The 14,924-nt window shown below is 35.9% G+C and overlaps 1 protein-coding gene and 1 long non-coding RNA gene across 9 annotated transcripts in view; one reads left to right on the top strand and one right to left on the bottom strand.

The window, feature by feature from the left end:
* The window catches only part of LOC106082675 (cytosolic carboxypeptidase Nna1), a 334,059-nt gene that overhangs the window by 30,493 nt on the left and 288,642 nt on the right, over positions 1–14,924 (bottom strand). For 5 of the 8 annotated variants that reach the window (XM_059367893.1, XM_059367895.1, XM_059367898.1 and 2 more), the window contains 2 exons: positions 3,168–3,264; positions 2,970–3,108 (listed from right to left, as the gene is read on the bottom strand). In XM_059367893.1, coding sequence (XP_059223876.1) covers positions 2,970–3,108; positions 3,168–3,264 — 236 coding nt within the window. Of the gene's footprint in view, positions 1–2,253; positions 2,877–2,969; positions 3,109–3,167; positions 3,293–14,924 lie in introns of those variants that run through there. The other 3 variants (XM_059367897.1, XM_013245327.2, XM_013245329.2) reach the window with 3 other exon arrangements.
* The window catches only part of LOC131997249 (uncharacterized), a 258,295-nt gene that overhangs the window by 34,868 nt on the left and 208,503 nt on the right, over positions 1–14,924 (top strand). The window lies entirely within an intron of this gene.

Raw genomic sequence — 14,924 nt, 5'->3', positions numbered from 1 at the left:
CCTATCCATTCCCATCAAATGTGGTCCAGATCCATATTTAGATATAGCTGTCATATAGACCGATCTGCCGATAAGAGGTCTAAAGCCCATAAAGGTTTTCCTTTTTATCCGATTTCGGTGAAATTTGAAAAAGTGAGTAGTACTTATTAACCGATTTCGCTTAAATTTGAAACAGTGGGTTATATTAAGCCTCCCGACATCTGACCCAAATATGGTTCAGATTGGACTATATTTAGATATAGCTGCCATATAGTCCGATCTCCCGATAAAGGGTTTGAAACCCATAAAAATTTTATTTTTTAACCAATTTGCTGAACTTTGAAAAAGTCAGTTGCTTTACGCTTCCCGAAATCCGCCATAAAAATGGTTCAGATCGGACTATATTTAGATATAGCTGTCATATAGACCGATCTGCTGATAGAGGATCTGAAGCCCATAAAAGCTTTTTTTATTACCCGGTTTCGCTGAAATTTGGAACAGTGAGTTATTTTGGGTCTCCCGACATTCGACCTAAATATGGTTCAGATCGGACTATATTTGAATATAGCTGAGATATAGACCGAACTCCCTATAAAGGGTCTGAAGCCCATAAAAGCTTTATTTTTTCCGATTTCGTTGAATTTTGAAGCAGTGAGTATTTTTAGGCCTCCCGACATGCAACCCAAATATGGTTCAGATCGGACTATATGTAGATATAGCTGCCATATACACCGATCTCCCAATAAGAGTTCTTAAGCCCATAAAAGCTTTATTTTTTCCGATTTCGTTAAAATTTGAAATAGTGAGCTATTTTAAGTCTCTCGTCATCACACCCAAATATGAATCAGATTAAACTTTTCAGATATAGCTGTCACATCGACCGAACTTCTAATTTTGGGTCTTAATGCCATAAAAAGCGGATTTCTTGCTCGGGACCCGAATAAAATATCATCGATACCAGCCCCTATTTTGATATAACTATGGATATAGTAGTGGAGTTATAATAAAATAGGATGATTATTATATCCTTGGTGGTGGGTATCCAATGTTCGGCACGGCCATTTATACTTGTTATACCCTCCGCCGTAGGATGGGGGGTATACTAATTTCGTCATTCTGTTTGTAACTACTCGAAATATTCGTCTGAGACCCCTTAAAGTATATATATTCTTGATCGTCGCGACATTTTATGTCGATCTAGCCATGTCCGTCCGTCTGTCCGTCTGTCTGTCGAAAGCACGCTAATTTCCGAAGGTGTAAAGCTAGGCGCTTGAAATTTAGCACAAATACTTTTTATTAGTGTAGGTCGGTTGGTATTGTAAATGGGCCATATCGGTCCATGTTTTGATATAGCTGCCATATAAACCGATCTTGGGTCTTGACTTCTTGAGCCTCTAGAGTGCGCAATTCTTATCCGATTGGAATGAAAGTTTGCACGACGGGTTTTGTTATGATATCCAACAACTGTGCCAAGTATGGTTCAAATCGGTCCATAACCTGATATAACTGCCATATAAACCGATCTTGGGTCTTGACTTCTCGAGCCTCTAGAGTGCGCAATTCTTATCCGATTTGAATGAAATTTTGCACGTAGTATTTTGTTATGATATCCAACAACTGTGCCAAGTATGGTTCAAATCGGTTCATAACCTGATATAGCTGTCGTATAAACAGATCTGGGGACTTGACTTCTTGAGCTTCTAGAGGGCGCAATTCCCATCCGATTTGGCTGAAATTTTGCAAGACATATTTTATTATTACTTTCAACAACTGTGTCAAATAAGGTTCAAATCGGTTCATAACCTGATATAGCTGCCATATAAACCGATCTGGGATCTTGACTTCTTGAGCCTCTAGAGGTCGCAATTATTATCCGATTTGCCTGAAACTTTGTACGACGGATTATCTCATGACCATCAAATACGTGTTTATTATGGTCTTAATCGGTCTATAGCCCGATACTGCTCCCATATAAATCGATCTCTCTATTTTACTTCTTTAGCCCCCAAAGGGCGCAATTCTTATTCGAATTGGCTGACATTTTACACAGGTCTCCAACATATAATTTAATTGTGGTCCAAACCGGACCATATCTTGATATCACTCTAATAGCAGAGCAAATCTTTTCTTATATCCTTTTTTTGCCTAAGAAGAGATGACGGGAAAAGAACTCGACAAATGTGATCCATGGTGGAGGTTATATAAGATTCGGCCCGGCCGAACTTAGCGCGCTTTTACTTGCTTTTTATTAGTATTTTCTCAAAAAGTAGTAAATTTGCATTTGGAAAACTCTTTTTGTTTTTATTTTTTTTTTTAATATTTGAGTCTGTTATAACAAATCACTTCCATATCAATGAATTGGCACTTAGCTTAATTTTTTTACGCTGAATTTTTGATTTTCTATTTACCATTTTACGGCGCTTTATAAAAATTTGACGTTTTGCCAACCACAAGCGAAATGTGCGGGAGACTCTTATACGAGGCTTTGATTGAACTAAATTTTGAATACTCTTGTAAAGTTTTTTGCGTGGAGGAAGCTTTTGGGAAATGTCTTCAGCTGCCGTGCTAAGAGAAATCAAACTTTCGGACATTGATATTTCATTTACATATTGCATAGTCGATGCACATATTGTTTGATTTGAGGTGACATAAGTTTTTCTGGAACTCATTAGGGATTTTGAATCTGAATTTGATTTCTTGTTTGAAGGACTCTTCTGCTTGATAGACTCTTTTGATCTTGAATGCTTTAAAGATTTCTTGCTTAATCTAGTTTTAAACACCGGTCTTGAAGTTGGCCTTCTTTCTTTGACCAGAAATTGGGATTTCTTATGAAATAATGGTTGAAAGTATATTCGATCTAGTTCTTGCATTACTTTGCGCATGCGCCAATAACGGAACTATGATTTTTTCCATTTCCGAAAAACATAACAAAACGAATCATTGCAATGTTAATACATAGGTGTTCAATTAATTTACGATTTTGAACTTACTTTTCTCGATTCTATATCCAATTCTGGCGAACAGGGTGGAGCTTTCAGCGGATGACAACAGGGACCCTCAAGATCTGAAAAATCTTTAGATGAAGATCCTTTGCCTTCATTGTCGGAACTGGAACTGCTGCCTTCATCACTGGGATTAGTAAGAATAAGGGCTATAGGTTTTTATTCCTTATTGTTCTCTGTGCTTACCTTGAGTAATCCGATAATGGTATATTTATGGGCTCTTCGGCACTTGATCCTTCTTTCAGCAGACGTTCTATGATCTTCAGTCTCAAACATTCCTGTTGATGTAAGAAATTCAGAATCTGATAATACTGTTATGGCATTAGTAGGGGTGACATAGCGCAGTGAGCAGGTGATGCAAGAAATGAAAATTAAAAAAAAAATAAATAAATGGGTTAAGAACATTTTTGAATTAAATAAGAACAAAATAAATTAATATTAAAAAAAGCTTTTAATTCTACGAAAAAAACATTAAGCAATGTGTGTAATATAAACATGGTATTTATTATATGGAATATGTTGTTTAAGTCGTTAGTTTTGGAAAATATCCGCAATTCTTCTTTAAGGACAAATCACGGACTATTCTTCAGAAGATATATAGAAGAAGACAAGTTAAGACGTGTTAAGTTCCGCAATCGTTAAATTCTTTGAACGATATATTCATGTGCAGAAACTGGAAAATATTGGGTTGCCCAAAAAGTAGTTGCGGATTTTTTAAAAGAAAGTAAATGCATTTTTAATAAAACTTAGAATGAACTTTAATCAAATATACTTTTTTTACACTTTTTTTCTAAAGCAAGCTAAAAGTAACAGCTGATAACTGACAGAAGAAAGAATGCAATTACAGAGTCACAAGCCGTTGAAAAAATTTGTCAACGCCGACTATATGAAAAATCCGCAACAACTTTTTGGGCAACCCAATAGTACTTGCAGGACATAGTTGAAATTCAGATGGAATTTTTGTGGCTTTTTCTGAGACACAGAAGTCACATAGGCACACTAGATTATATGAGAATTATATCAAGTAATGCACCGATTCAGACTATACTTGGAACGGATGTTTAAAGTCATAACAACATCTGAGCCGTGTCAAGAGGAGAGCGATGGTGCTGATTGGGAGGTACAGTGGGAGAAAATCGGAAAAAAAACTAGTAAAAACCAGTAAGGAAAGGCAAAAGCCGGGCGGCAAAAGCCCTACACCTACCCTATAGGTTCAAAGTGTGAGCTATATCTAATTCTGAACCAATTTTGATGGACCTCGGCGGATGTTTTCAGATGGGTTATTAAACAATCCGTATCAAATTTCGAGCAAATATGTTCAAACTGTAATAAATAGGTCGATAAATGACAACATTATTGCAAATTAGCCAAAATCTGACGAATATATGGCAGCTACATTTAAATCTGAAAAGATTCAACTAAACTTCTTAGATATTGTGGAAGTCGTCGAGCAAAGCGTTGTTCAAAATTTTGGAAATATTGGTCAATAAATATGCTTGCAGTGGCTCTGGAAGTGAAAATCGGGCGATATGCATATATGGCAGCTATATCTAAACAAGAAGTGATTTCTATGAAATTTACCAGTAATATTAGGAGTCATAAGAAAATCCTTCCTGCCAAATTTCGAGAGAATCGGTTTACAAATGAGCACTTAATTGCAATATTTCTCAAAACCGGACGAACATATACATGGGAGCTATATCTAAATCTGAACCTATTTCGAATAAAACTTCTTAGATATTGTGGAAGTCGTCGAGGAAAGCGTTGTACAAATTTTGGAAAGATTGGTTAATAATTGTGCTTGCAGTGGCCCTAGAAGTGATAATCGGGCGATATACATATATGGCGGCTATACAAAAATCTCAACCGATTTCTATTGAATTCATCAGTAATATTGGGAGTATTGGGAATATTGGGAACAAATGCGAGAGAATCGGTTCTCAAGATCGGGCGAACATATACATGGGAGCTATATCTAAATCTGAACCGATTTTGTTCAAAATCAATAGCGTTCGTCCTTGAATCAAAAAAAGTGTATTGTGCAAAAAGATAACCGAGCAACAAATGATACCTTGATCACAAAAATATCAAATAGCGAAAGACAAGGAAAAAAAAAGTTGAAGTCGAGAGTCGCCGATTGGGATTTAATTTTTGATACATGGTTTCTTCGGAGAAACTTCTTAGAATTGTATATAGTTTTCGTTTATATAGTTTACGCTATACGATTAAAAGATAAATCGACCCGGCCTAATATATATTCTTGAACGTCTCGACGATCTGAGTCGATCTAGTCATGTCCGTTGAAATCACGATAGCGGTCGAACGCACAAAGCGATACTTTACTTTAATTAGCTATGGCAGAACATTTGTTCCATTTGTTCGATCTTCTGCGCTCATTTTATAATCTCTGACACCAAGTTTCGAGGTATTTTCCCACCACTTGATCTATCTATTGGGCTTTTGGTCGTCCCGGTTTGCCTTTAAAAGACTTTAAAAGACTTCTTTGCTGGAGCTTCTTCATCCATTCTGACAACGTGTAACTATGCTATCGTCATCATACAGCTTATTCAGCTCGTGGTTCATACGTCGCCTATATTCTCCAGTAACGTCCAGTAATTTTACGAATAATCTTTCTCTCCAAGCACTGCCTCGTCTTCTTTCACAAGTATCTATGCCTCAGATCCAGATAACAACACGGGTAGTATCTGTGTCTTGTATAGTGTAATCTTCGTCTGTCGAGAGGTGGCCTTGTTTCTAGACTGCTTACTTAATGCAAAGTAGCATCTGTTTGCAAGTATTATTCTTTGCTTTATTTCAAAACTGGTGTCATTTGATTCGGTTATGGCGACGGCTAAGTAGATAAAGTTGCTGACTATCTCAAAGTTGTGGTTCCCATCCTTCTATATTTTTTTTTTATATTTTCTCGGTTGTTTTTGTTTTATCTCCATTAACTGCCAGACCCATTTTCACTGATTCTCTTTCGATTCTTTCAAAAGCTGTTACTACTTCCGGTGACCGACCTAGGTCGAACACGTCAAGCTAGCTGCTTTAAATTTTGCACTGATACTTACTATCGATGTGGTTCGTTGGGGATTACAAATGGGTCATGTCTGTTCAGTTTAAGATATACTTCCAAGAACTGTGCCAAGTACGGTCCAAATCGGTCTGTAACCTGATATAGCTCCCATATAAACTGATTACCCGATTTGACTTCTTGAGCTCTTACAAGCCGCAAATTTTGTTCAACTCGGCTGAAATGTAGCATGTAGTGTTCTGTTATGACTTCCAACAACATTGCCAAGTACGGTCCAAATTGGTCTATAACCTGACCCATTTACGGGGATTGACTTTTATATTTCGGGATTAGAGAACACAAAAACAAATATTAATAATCGAAAATCGCTTTATTGTTTTTCAAAATATGCCCTAATAAGATCTATACACTTTTGCATGCATTTGAACCAATTTTCGAAGCACTTTTGCCACTCTGATTGAGGTATCTCTAAAACATGCATTCTGAACTCATCAAACGCTTCTTCAGGTGTCGAAAACCGTTGACCTCTCATTTTATTTTTTAAGTACAGAAATAAAAAGAAGTCATTCGGTGCTAAGTCAGGACTATACCTCGGATGACTCATCAATTCGATGTTCCGAGTGCTCAAAAAGCTGTTGTTTGAGTCGATGTGTGAGAGCTCGCATTGTCGTGGCGAAGAGTGATCCGTCTTTGGCGGTTAGTTTTCCTGATTTCTTGTAAGACAACCGGCAAACAAATGTACTACTCAGAATTGACTGTTCTGCGTTGTTCCAGTGGTACGATTGCCTCATGTCCAGTTTTTTCCGAAAAAACAGGCAATCATTTGCTTGGAAGTGCTTCGTGCGCGTGCAACTTTTGTTGGATTTGGCTCATCTTGAAACACCCATTTAGCCGACAGCTATTTACTTTCGGCCTCATACGCGTGAATCCACGGTTCATCATCTGTCACGATGTCGTTGACATGTTTCGAGGCACCGCGTTCATACTTTTGGAGCATTACTTTCGACCAATCGACACGAACCTTTTTTTGAGCTATTGACAAATTGTGTGGGATCCAACCCGAAAACATTTTTTGACGGTCAATTGTTCATGTAAAATTGAATGTATGCTGGACCCACTAATGCCAAAGGTTGTCTCAAATTCACGATAGGTCACATGACGATCTTGCAATATCAGTTGGCGCACAGCATCAATGGATTTCAAACTGATTTTGGACGAACTTTACGAAATTCGTCTATGACCTCGGTTGAATTCACAATACTATCGATAAATATCGACAAAGTTCATCGATGAACTGTTGTTGACTTAATCCACATCGAAAGTTCTAAAAAATAATCGCGCGAAAATGTTCACGATTTAATTCCATTTTTTGGGCGAGATGAATCTTTTCAGTTACTGTAAACAACTCAAATAGCGCTCGTATGTCAAAACGTTCTGAGTACGTATAACCTCAAAAATGTCAAGCTTTGCCATAGAGCTGTTTATTGGCAGATTGCAACACAAGAGTTGTACAATACCGAAATATAAAAGGCAGGAAGTCACTGCGCAAAATTTCATCAAATCGGTAAAATCGGGAGAAGGGTTTATATGGAAGCTATATTGGGTTTTGGAGCGATTTAGACCATACTAGGCAAGTATGTTAAAGGTCATAAAAACAGCCACTGTGCAAAATTTTATCCAAATCGGATAAGAATTACGCCATATAGAGACTCAAGAAGTGTAATGGGGAGATAAGTTTATATGGGAGCTATATCAAGTTATGGACCGATTCAGATCATATTTGACACGTATGTTATAGGTCCCAAGGGATGTTGTTGTGCAAAATCGGATAATAATTGCGCTCTCTAGAGGCTCAAGATATCAATATCCCTAAACGGTGTATATGGGGGCTATATCTAACTATGAACCGATATGGCCCATTTACAATCCCAACTTACCTACACTAAACGGGAGTATTTGCGCAAAATTTCAAACGCCTAGTTTTACACCCTAGAAAGTGCGTGCTTTCCACAGACGGACGGGCATGGCTAGATCGAGATTATGGCGATCACGAATATATATATATATACTTTATGGGGTCTTAGGCCAATATTTCGATGCGTTACAAACGGAGTGACGAAGTTTGTATGCCCCCATCCTATGATGGAAGGTATAATGAAAGAATATGCATATACATAAGCTTGGCGTTTAATTAATTAAAAAAAAATAAAAAAAAATAGTTGAAACGCCGAATAACATGTTCTATATATTAATAATATGGGTTGCCCAAAAAGTAATTGCGGATTTTTCAGGTCGGCCAAATGAAGTTTATGATGACCAAATCAAAGCATTAATCGAATTGGATCGTCATGTAACTGAGCGTGAGATAGGAGAGAAGTTAAATATACCAAAATCAATCGCTCATTATCACATAAAAAGTCTTGGACTGGTGAAAAAGCTTGATATTTGGGTACCACATGTATTGAAAGAAATTCATTTAACAAACCGAATCAACGCTTGTGATATGCACCTTAAACGCAATGAATTCGATCCTTTTTAAAATGAATCATAACTGGAGATGAAAAATGGATTGTTTACAACAACGTTAGTCGAAAACGATCATGGTCCAAGCATGGTGAACCAGCTCAAACCACTTCAAAGGCTGATATCCACCAAAAGAAGGTTATGCTGTCTATTTGGTGGGATTGGAAGGGTGTGGTATATTTTGAGCTGCTTCCAAGGAACCAAACGATTAATTCGGATGTTTACTGTCAACAATTGGACAAATTGAATACAGCCATCAAGGAGAAGCGACCCGAATTGGTCAATCGTAAAGGTGTCATATTCCTTCAGGACAACGCTAGACCGCACACATCTTTGGTCACTCGCCAAAAACTGAGTGAGCTTGGCTGGGAACTTTTGATGCATCCACCATATAGCCCTGACCTTGCACCATCAGACTACCATTTATTTCGATCTTTGCAGAACTCCTTAAATGGTAAAACTTTCGGCAATGATGAGGCTTTAAAATCGCAATTGGTTCAGTTTTTTGCAGATAAAGGCCAGAAGTTCTATGAGCGTGGAATACTAAATTTGCCTGGAAAATGGCAGTTATATAAGTTTTATTAAAAATGCATTTACTTTCTTTTACAAAATCCGCAATTACTTTTTAGGCAACCCAATATGAAAGGGTATTTTCAGGGTAAAAAAAACTTTGTTTGTCTCAAATTCTTGGAAGAATTCATTGCAAAAGATTCTACTAATCATGGTAAAAAAAGGCCCAACTTTTATCACAAAAGAAGTTTACTTGTCGAAAATATAACTATTTTTTTGCGCGTGTCACAATAGGATAGGGAGGTAGTATACTAGAGTATACCACTTTTGTCAGGATTCGAACCTTAACCTCCAACATCTAAGGCAGACATGCCAGCCTATAATTGATTTACTGTAGCCAACGATTTATTTTAACCAGCGATTTTAAAAATCCTTTGCCAATATAATTCAAAATTTTACTATTTTATGTAAATGCGAGCATGATTTATGTTGTGTTATGGAGGCCACCGTAGCCCAGAGGTTAGCATGTCCGCCTATGACGCTGAACGCCTGGGTTCGAATCCTGGCGAGACCATCAGAAAAAGTTTTCAGCGGTGGTTTCCCCCTCCTAGTGCTGGCAACATTTGTGAGGTACTAAAAACTTCTCTCCAAAGAGGTGTCGCACTGCGGCACGCCGTTCGGACTCGGCTATAAAAAGAAGGTCCCTCATCATTGATCTTAAAACTTGAATCGGACTGCTCTCATTGATATGTGAGAAATTTGCCCCTGTTCCTTAGTGGAATGTTCATGGGCAAAAATTTGTATTTGTTGTTGATTTATGTTGTACGTAGATTTGTCTCACCATTCATACTAGGAGAGAACTTTAGTGCTTACGATTTCTAAAATACCAACAACACAAAATAAAACAAACTACTTTTAAGGTGTTATTTATTGTATTTTTTGCTGTTTTTTTTTTTTTCATAAAGTGTAAAAGCTTTTGTTTTTTTTAGATAATAACAAAAATAATTAAATTAACATAATAACTAAATAGTTCAAAGTATAAAGACAACAAATACTTAAAAATAATACAAAATTTATTTACTTAAAAAAACATAACTTTTTATGCCAAAACTAAGCCAACTAAAGCTCTAAACTAAACAAAATAGAAAGTTTCAATAGGGTATTGAGTGCTTGTAGTGGTGTTGTTTGGTGGTTAACTTATAGAGTTGATAGTGTAATAGTGAGTGGGTGTTTCGAACACCCACGCATCCATCTTCTAGTAGTGTGCGGCATAAGCATTGAGATTTAGCGAATAGAGAGCATTAAAATTAATTCTTAATTAGAAAGCTAGAGCAAGGTAAGGGAAACCGTAGCAGGTAGGCAAGAGGGGGGGAAAGTGAATAAAGGATTATTTTGGGGGATATTTCCATTAACAAATTGACACGAACAAGGGGTAGATGGCATATAAAAATCTATGCCCATCATTATTGATTAATGCATAAACAAGAGAAAATAATCAAAGTTAATTTTTAGTATCATCGTCATTATCATCACAATAAGACAATCTATAGCCATACAAAATCTTTGGTTATTGTTTTGTGTTTTTTTCTTCTTTCTATTAATTAGTATTTAATGTGTTTTGATAAACTTTTTTCGGGAAAATGTGTTTCCTTTGTGTTGCGTTGTGTTACCGCCTTCATTGTTCTTTAAGATTTATGTTTTAATAATGTTAGTCTTAATGTATAAACTTTTGCGTTTAGCTTAGATAATTATATTGTGGCAAACTGTGTATTTTGGCTTGCAGCTCACTCTTAGTGTACATGGCTGCATTTTTAACATACACATACATATGAAGAGGTTGTTCGCTAATGTTAAATATTTACTAAAAATTAAGACAAGCGCTTGCTAAAATGCAAATTGTTGTAAGTTTGACATTTTTCAAGATCACCATAATACTGTAGGGAAAATGTGAAAATTTCTAAAAACTTAAAATTTTAATTACAGCAGGATTTTTAATGAAAATCAGATTGCAATTTTTTGTTAATTAAAAATTCTGTAAAATTGAAATATTAACATTGACTTTGACATTGTCGAAAATTTGTATGAAAATAACATATTCATCATATTGTCTATCAAAATTAAATGAAAACGTTCACAAACACACCTATTGAATGAATGAATGAATAAGGGAAGTAAGATTTGATTTGTTTTCCATTACGCTTGTGAAGCAAGTCATCTTAAAGAGTCCTGTTCAAATTCAGATGTGTGCTTTACAACCTTGTTGGATGGTAAGTTGGGATGGTATGTAAAACACCATGATCCATTTGACATTGTCCGCTGATGATTTTTCTTGGTCGAAAATGAAATCGCGATATAGATAGCCGGTCAAATTCTTCTGGCAGCAACACACTTTTGCTGACTTTGAATTGTTTTTTGCTTTACTATTCTTTGAATAGAAAGCATTAAACAATGGTCTAAAGCCAGACAATATCCTGCAATGGAATCTCAACAAACCTATTATTGGGTTGCCCAAAAAATAATTGCGGATTTTTCATATAGTCGACGTTGGCAAATTTTTTCACAGCTTGTGACTCTGTAATTGCATTCTTTCTTCTGTCAGTTATCAGCTGTGACTTTTAGCTGGCTTTAGAAAAAAAGTGTGAAAAAAATATATTTGATTAAAGTTCATTCTATAAAACTCAAAGTGTGTTTGTTTGTCTGTTTATTTGTTTGTTCCGAATAGTCTCGAAAACGTCTGAACCGATTTTTTTTTGAAATTTTCACAGATTGTGTATTATGGTCTGGAAGGAATAATAGGCTATAAAATTTTTTGATATCACGCAAGAATAAAAGTAGACAGATCGGTACAAATGAAAAGTTTTCGAGAGAAGGTATTAACAATTCGATCCACTTGGTATAAACAATTCGATCCAGGTACCTAGGGGGCAGTCCCGACTCCAAAACCTTTTAAAAAAGGGATATTGGACGACAATGACAATATGGGACTGTAAGGTATTAGGTATTAGGGAGTAGATTATGAATATGTTCTGGAAGAAGCAATATGCTATAGAATTTGTTGATAACGTAAGGGGACGGAACCTCCCCCTTACCCCAAAAGCACTACCCAAAAATAAAAGTGGACCAATCGGGGCAATATGGGACTCAAATCAAAGGTATTAGTGAGTAGAATATGAATATGGTCTGGAAGGAACAATAAGAATTTGTTGATATCGGAAAGGGGGCGGACGCTCCCCCTTATCCCCAAAAGCACCAACCAAAAAAAAAGTGGTCCGATCGGGACAATGTGTGACTTAAATTAAAGGTATTCGGGAGTAGATCACTAATTTGATAATAAATATTGATAATAAATATTGGGTCCAGATACCTGGGGGCCGCCCCGACCTAAAAACGCCTCAAATAAGCATATTGGGTGATTAAAACAATATGGACTCAAAAAAAGGTATTGGGAAGTAGATTACGTATATGGTCTGGAAAAAACAATAGGCTATATAATTTGTTGATATCGGAATTGGGGCGGACTCTCCCCCTTACCCAAAAGCACCACCCAAAACTAAAGTGAACCGATCGGGACAATATGAGACCCAAAAAAAAGGAGGTCAGTATAGCTTTTGGTGTCATTACGGCACACATAGGACTAGGAGTTCATTAATGCAAAAACGGTGTGGAAAGTAATAGTATGCGTAGGGCATGTGGGGAAGATGGTGAGACGTTGGAGTATTTCCTATGACATTGCCCTACTTTCGCGGCCAACAGACACCGGTACTTAGGTGGGGACACGATACCAAACATGAACCAACTTTGAGGAGTGGTATGGAAAACCATTAAAGATTTTGTAAGTTGCACGGAATTCCAAATTAAAAACTTTCTTTTTCTAGGTTCCTTTTTAGTTTTTAGAGCGCACAACAAGCCGATTAAGGTGTATGCCCATAGTGACAAGGGGCGGAGTAATATCTGCACCCTCTTTTCAATGTAACCTTAAAGAAAAGCATTTTATATACCTCCAAAGTGACAAAGTTTCCCACTTCTTGGGAAGTAATGTATTGTAGAATAGCATTGAATTTGCTATAATCTAAAGCGTATGCACTGAAGCATTTAAGTATAATACTAATTAGGGGGAGTTAGAAATGAATCTCATTTTTTGTAGCTTCAAGGCAACAAATCCTTGGTTGAGTGTTGTGTGTTCCATACGTCATTTGAAAAATAGTTTTTCCATGTTATTCTGAATTTGTGGGTCTGCTTTCCTTTCATAGTTTCGGATATGCTGACCTTATGTTTGGTTTTTCGTATTAGTTCCAATATCAAAAAATTCTTTCTCAGATTGTCTACAAGCAATTAGGGTGTTACTTGTCCTTGTTGTCAAATATTACTCTTCGAGATGGGGTAAAGTTCAAAATTCATCTATGCTGAATGCCAGAGCCAAGGAGATGTATACTAGACTCGCTTGCCAGATTACAAAAATATTACCAAAAAAAAATCAGGAGATCTAAAATAAGTAAGTATGCTTCGAACGACATGTAAGCTAATTTTTCGAGCTAATGTTCGTAGGGCAACAGATAACAGAGAGCAAAGATAAAGTGGCTCCATTTAAAGAACAGAACACTTATCGTGTCACTTTTTGATTGAAAACATTTTGATAGACTATAGGTTGCAGGTAACAATTCCTCGAGAAAGGGGAAAATATACAACATATGCAGTGTGCCTGTGTTCCGTAATAACAAGGGAAATATTATAGAAATTCATCTGCACCTGCATTGCACCTATAAATACATGATAATAAATATTGTAAAAGGTATATATTTCATAGATGTACTTTAATCGAATTTTAGCTATTTTTGAGACTTTGTACTTTTTATTACCTGGAAGCAAGATTTGAATATTTAAATTTTATTTAATATGTTTTTTTACCTATTTCACTTTTCTAACTTTGTGACTTACAACAATTTGCATTTTTCCCTACACTCATGCCTTTGCAGAGAACAAAATATATGGCTGTCATGTTAAGAAACCATCTTTATTTTATTTTTACAAATGTAGAAAACGAGAAACACGAGATTTGTGATGTAGACGAGAGAGTATATTTGTTGTTACTACTGCTCTAAGTAGTATTTTTGAATAAGAAGTGAGTTTGTAAACTAAATACGTAATAAAGGCAGTCAAACGAATACAAAATTAACTAAAACACGTAGTAAACAGTTTTTTTTTACAAATTGAAGTATCCTACATCACTTTAGATGGTTGAAATTTTTTAAATTTGAATTTTCTTCTATACTTGAAGAATTTAGTATTGCATAAAAACATGCCTCTTAAGCAATAGTGAATTCTTTGAGTATAGAGGAAATGATGGAGTGTACCATCTGTCATATGAACATAATTTACATTTTATGTATTCTATTTTTGAAGTTTTTTTTATAAAATTTTTCATCACCTAAGAGCAAATAAAAAATGTCGTTGGGTTACGGCACCTAAAAAAAACCCACCAACAACATTCATGAAATTCCAACTATATTTAAGGTGAAGAGTATCCATTAAGAAGTTATTAGCAAAACCAGAAGAACACAAAACAAGGCATAGCTTAAAAATAATAAAAAGAACACATAAAAGTACATAAAACAAGAACAACAAAGCACAACTAAGTGTAAAACTCAACACAATAAAATCAGAACATTTTATCTATCGTTAAGATTTGGTAGTATAGTGTTTTATTTTCTTAATATGATAAAGTGTTTCGTTTTTTCGTTGGCACTAAATGAAGATCATAGAAGTCACTTCTGTCTTTAAGACATTGTGGCACATTATCTTAATGGTCCTTAATAGGCTTCGCGCATAACATTTGATGTCTGTTTCATTAACTTTGTATGCATGTGTTTGTTTTTGGG

This window comes from Stomoxys calcitrans, chromosome 4 (genome assembly GCF_963082655.1).
Source record: "Stomoxys calcitrans chromosome 4, idStoCalc2.1, whole genome shotgun sequence".
NCBI classification, from domain to species: Eukaryota; Metazoa; Arthropoda; class Insecta; order Diptera; family Muscidae; genus Stomoxys; species Stomoxys calcitrans.
The sequence above is the reverse complement of the archived record's forward strand: the minus strand, read 5'-3'. Positions and strand labels throughout refer to the sequence as shown.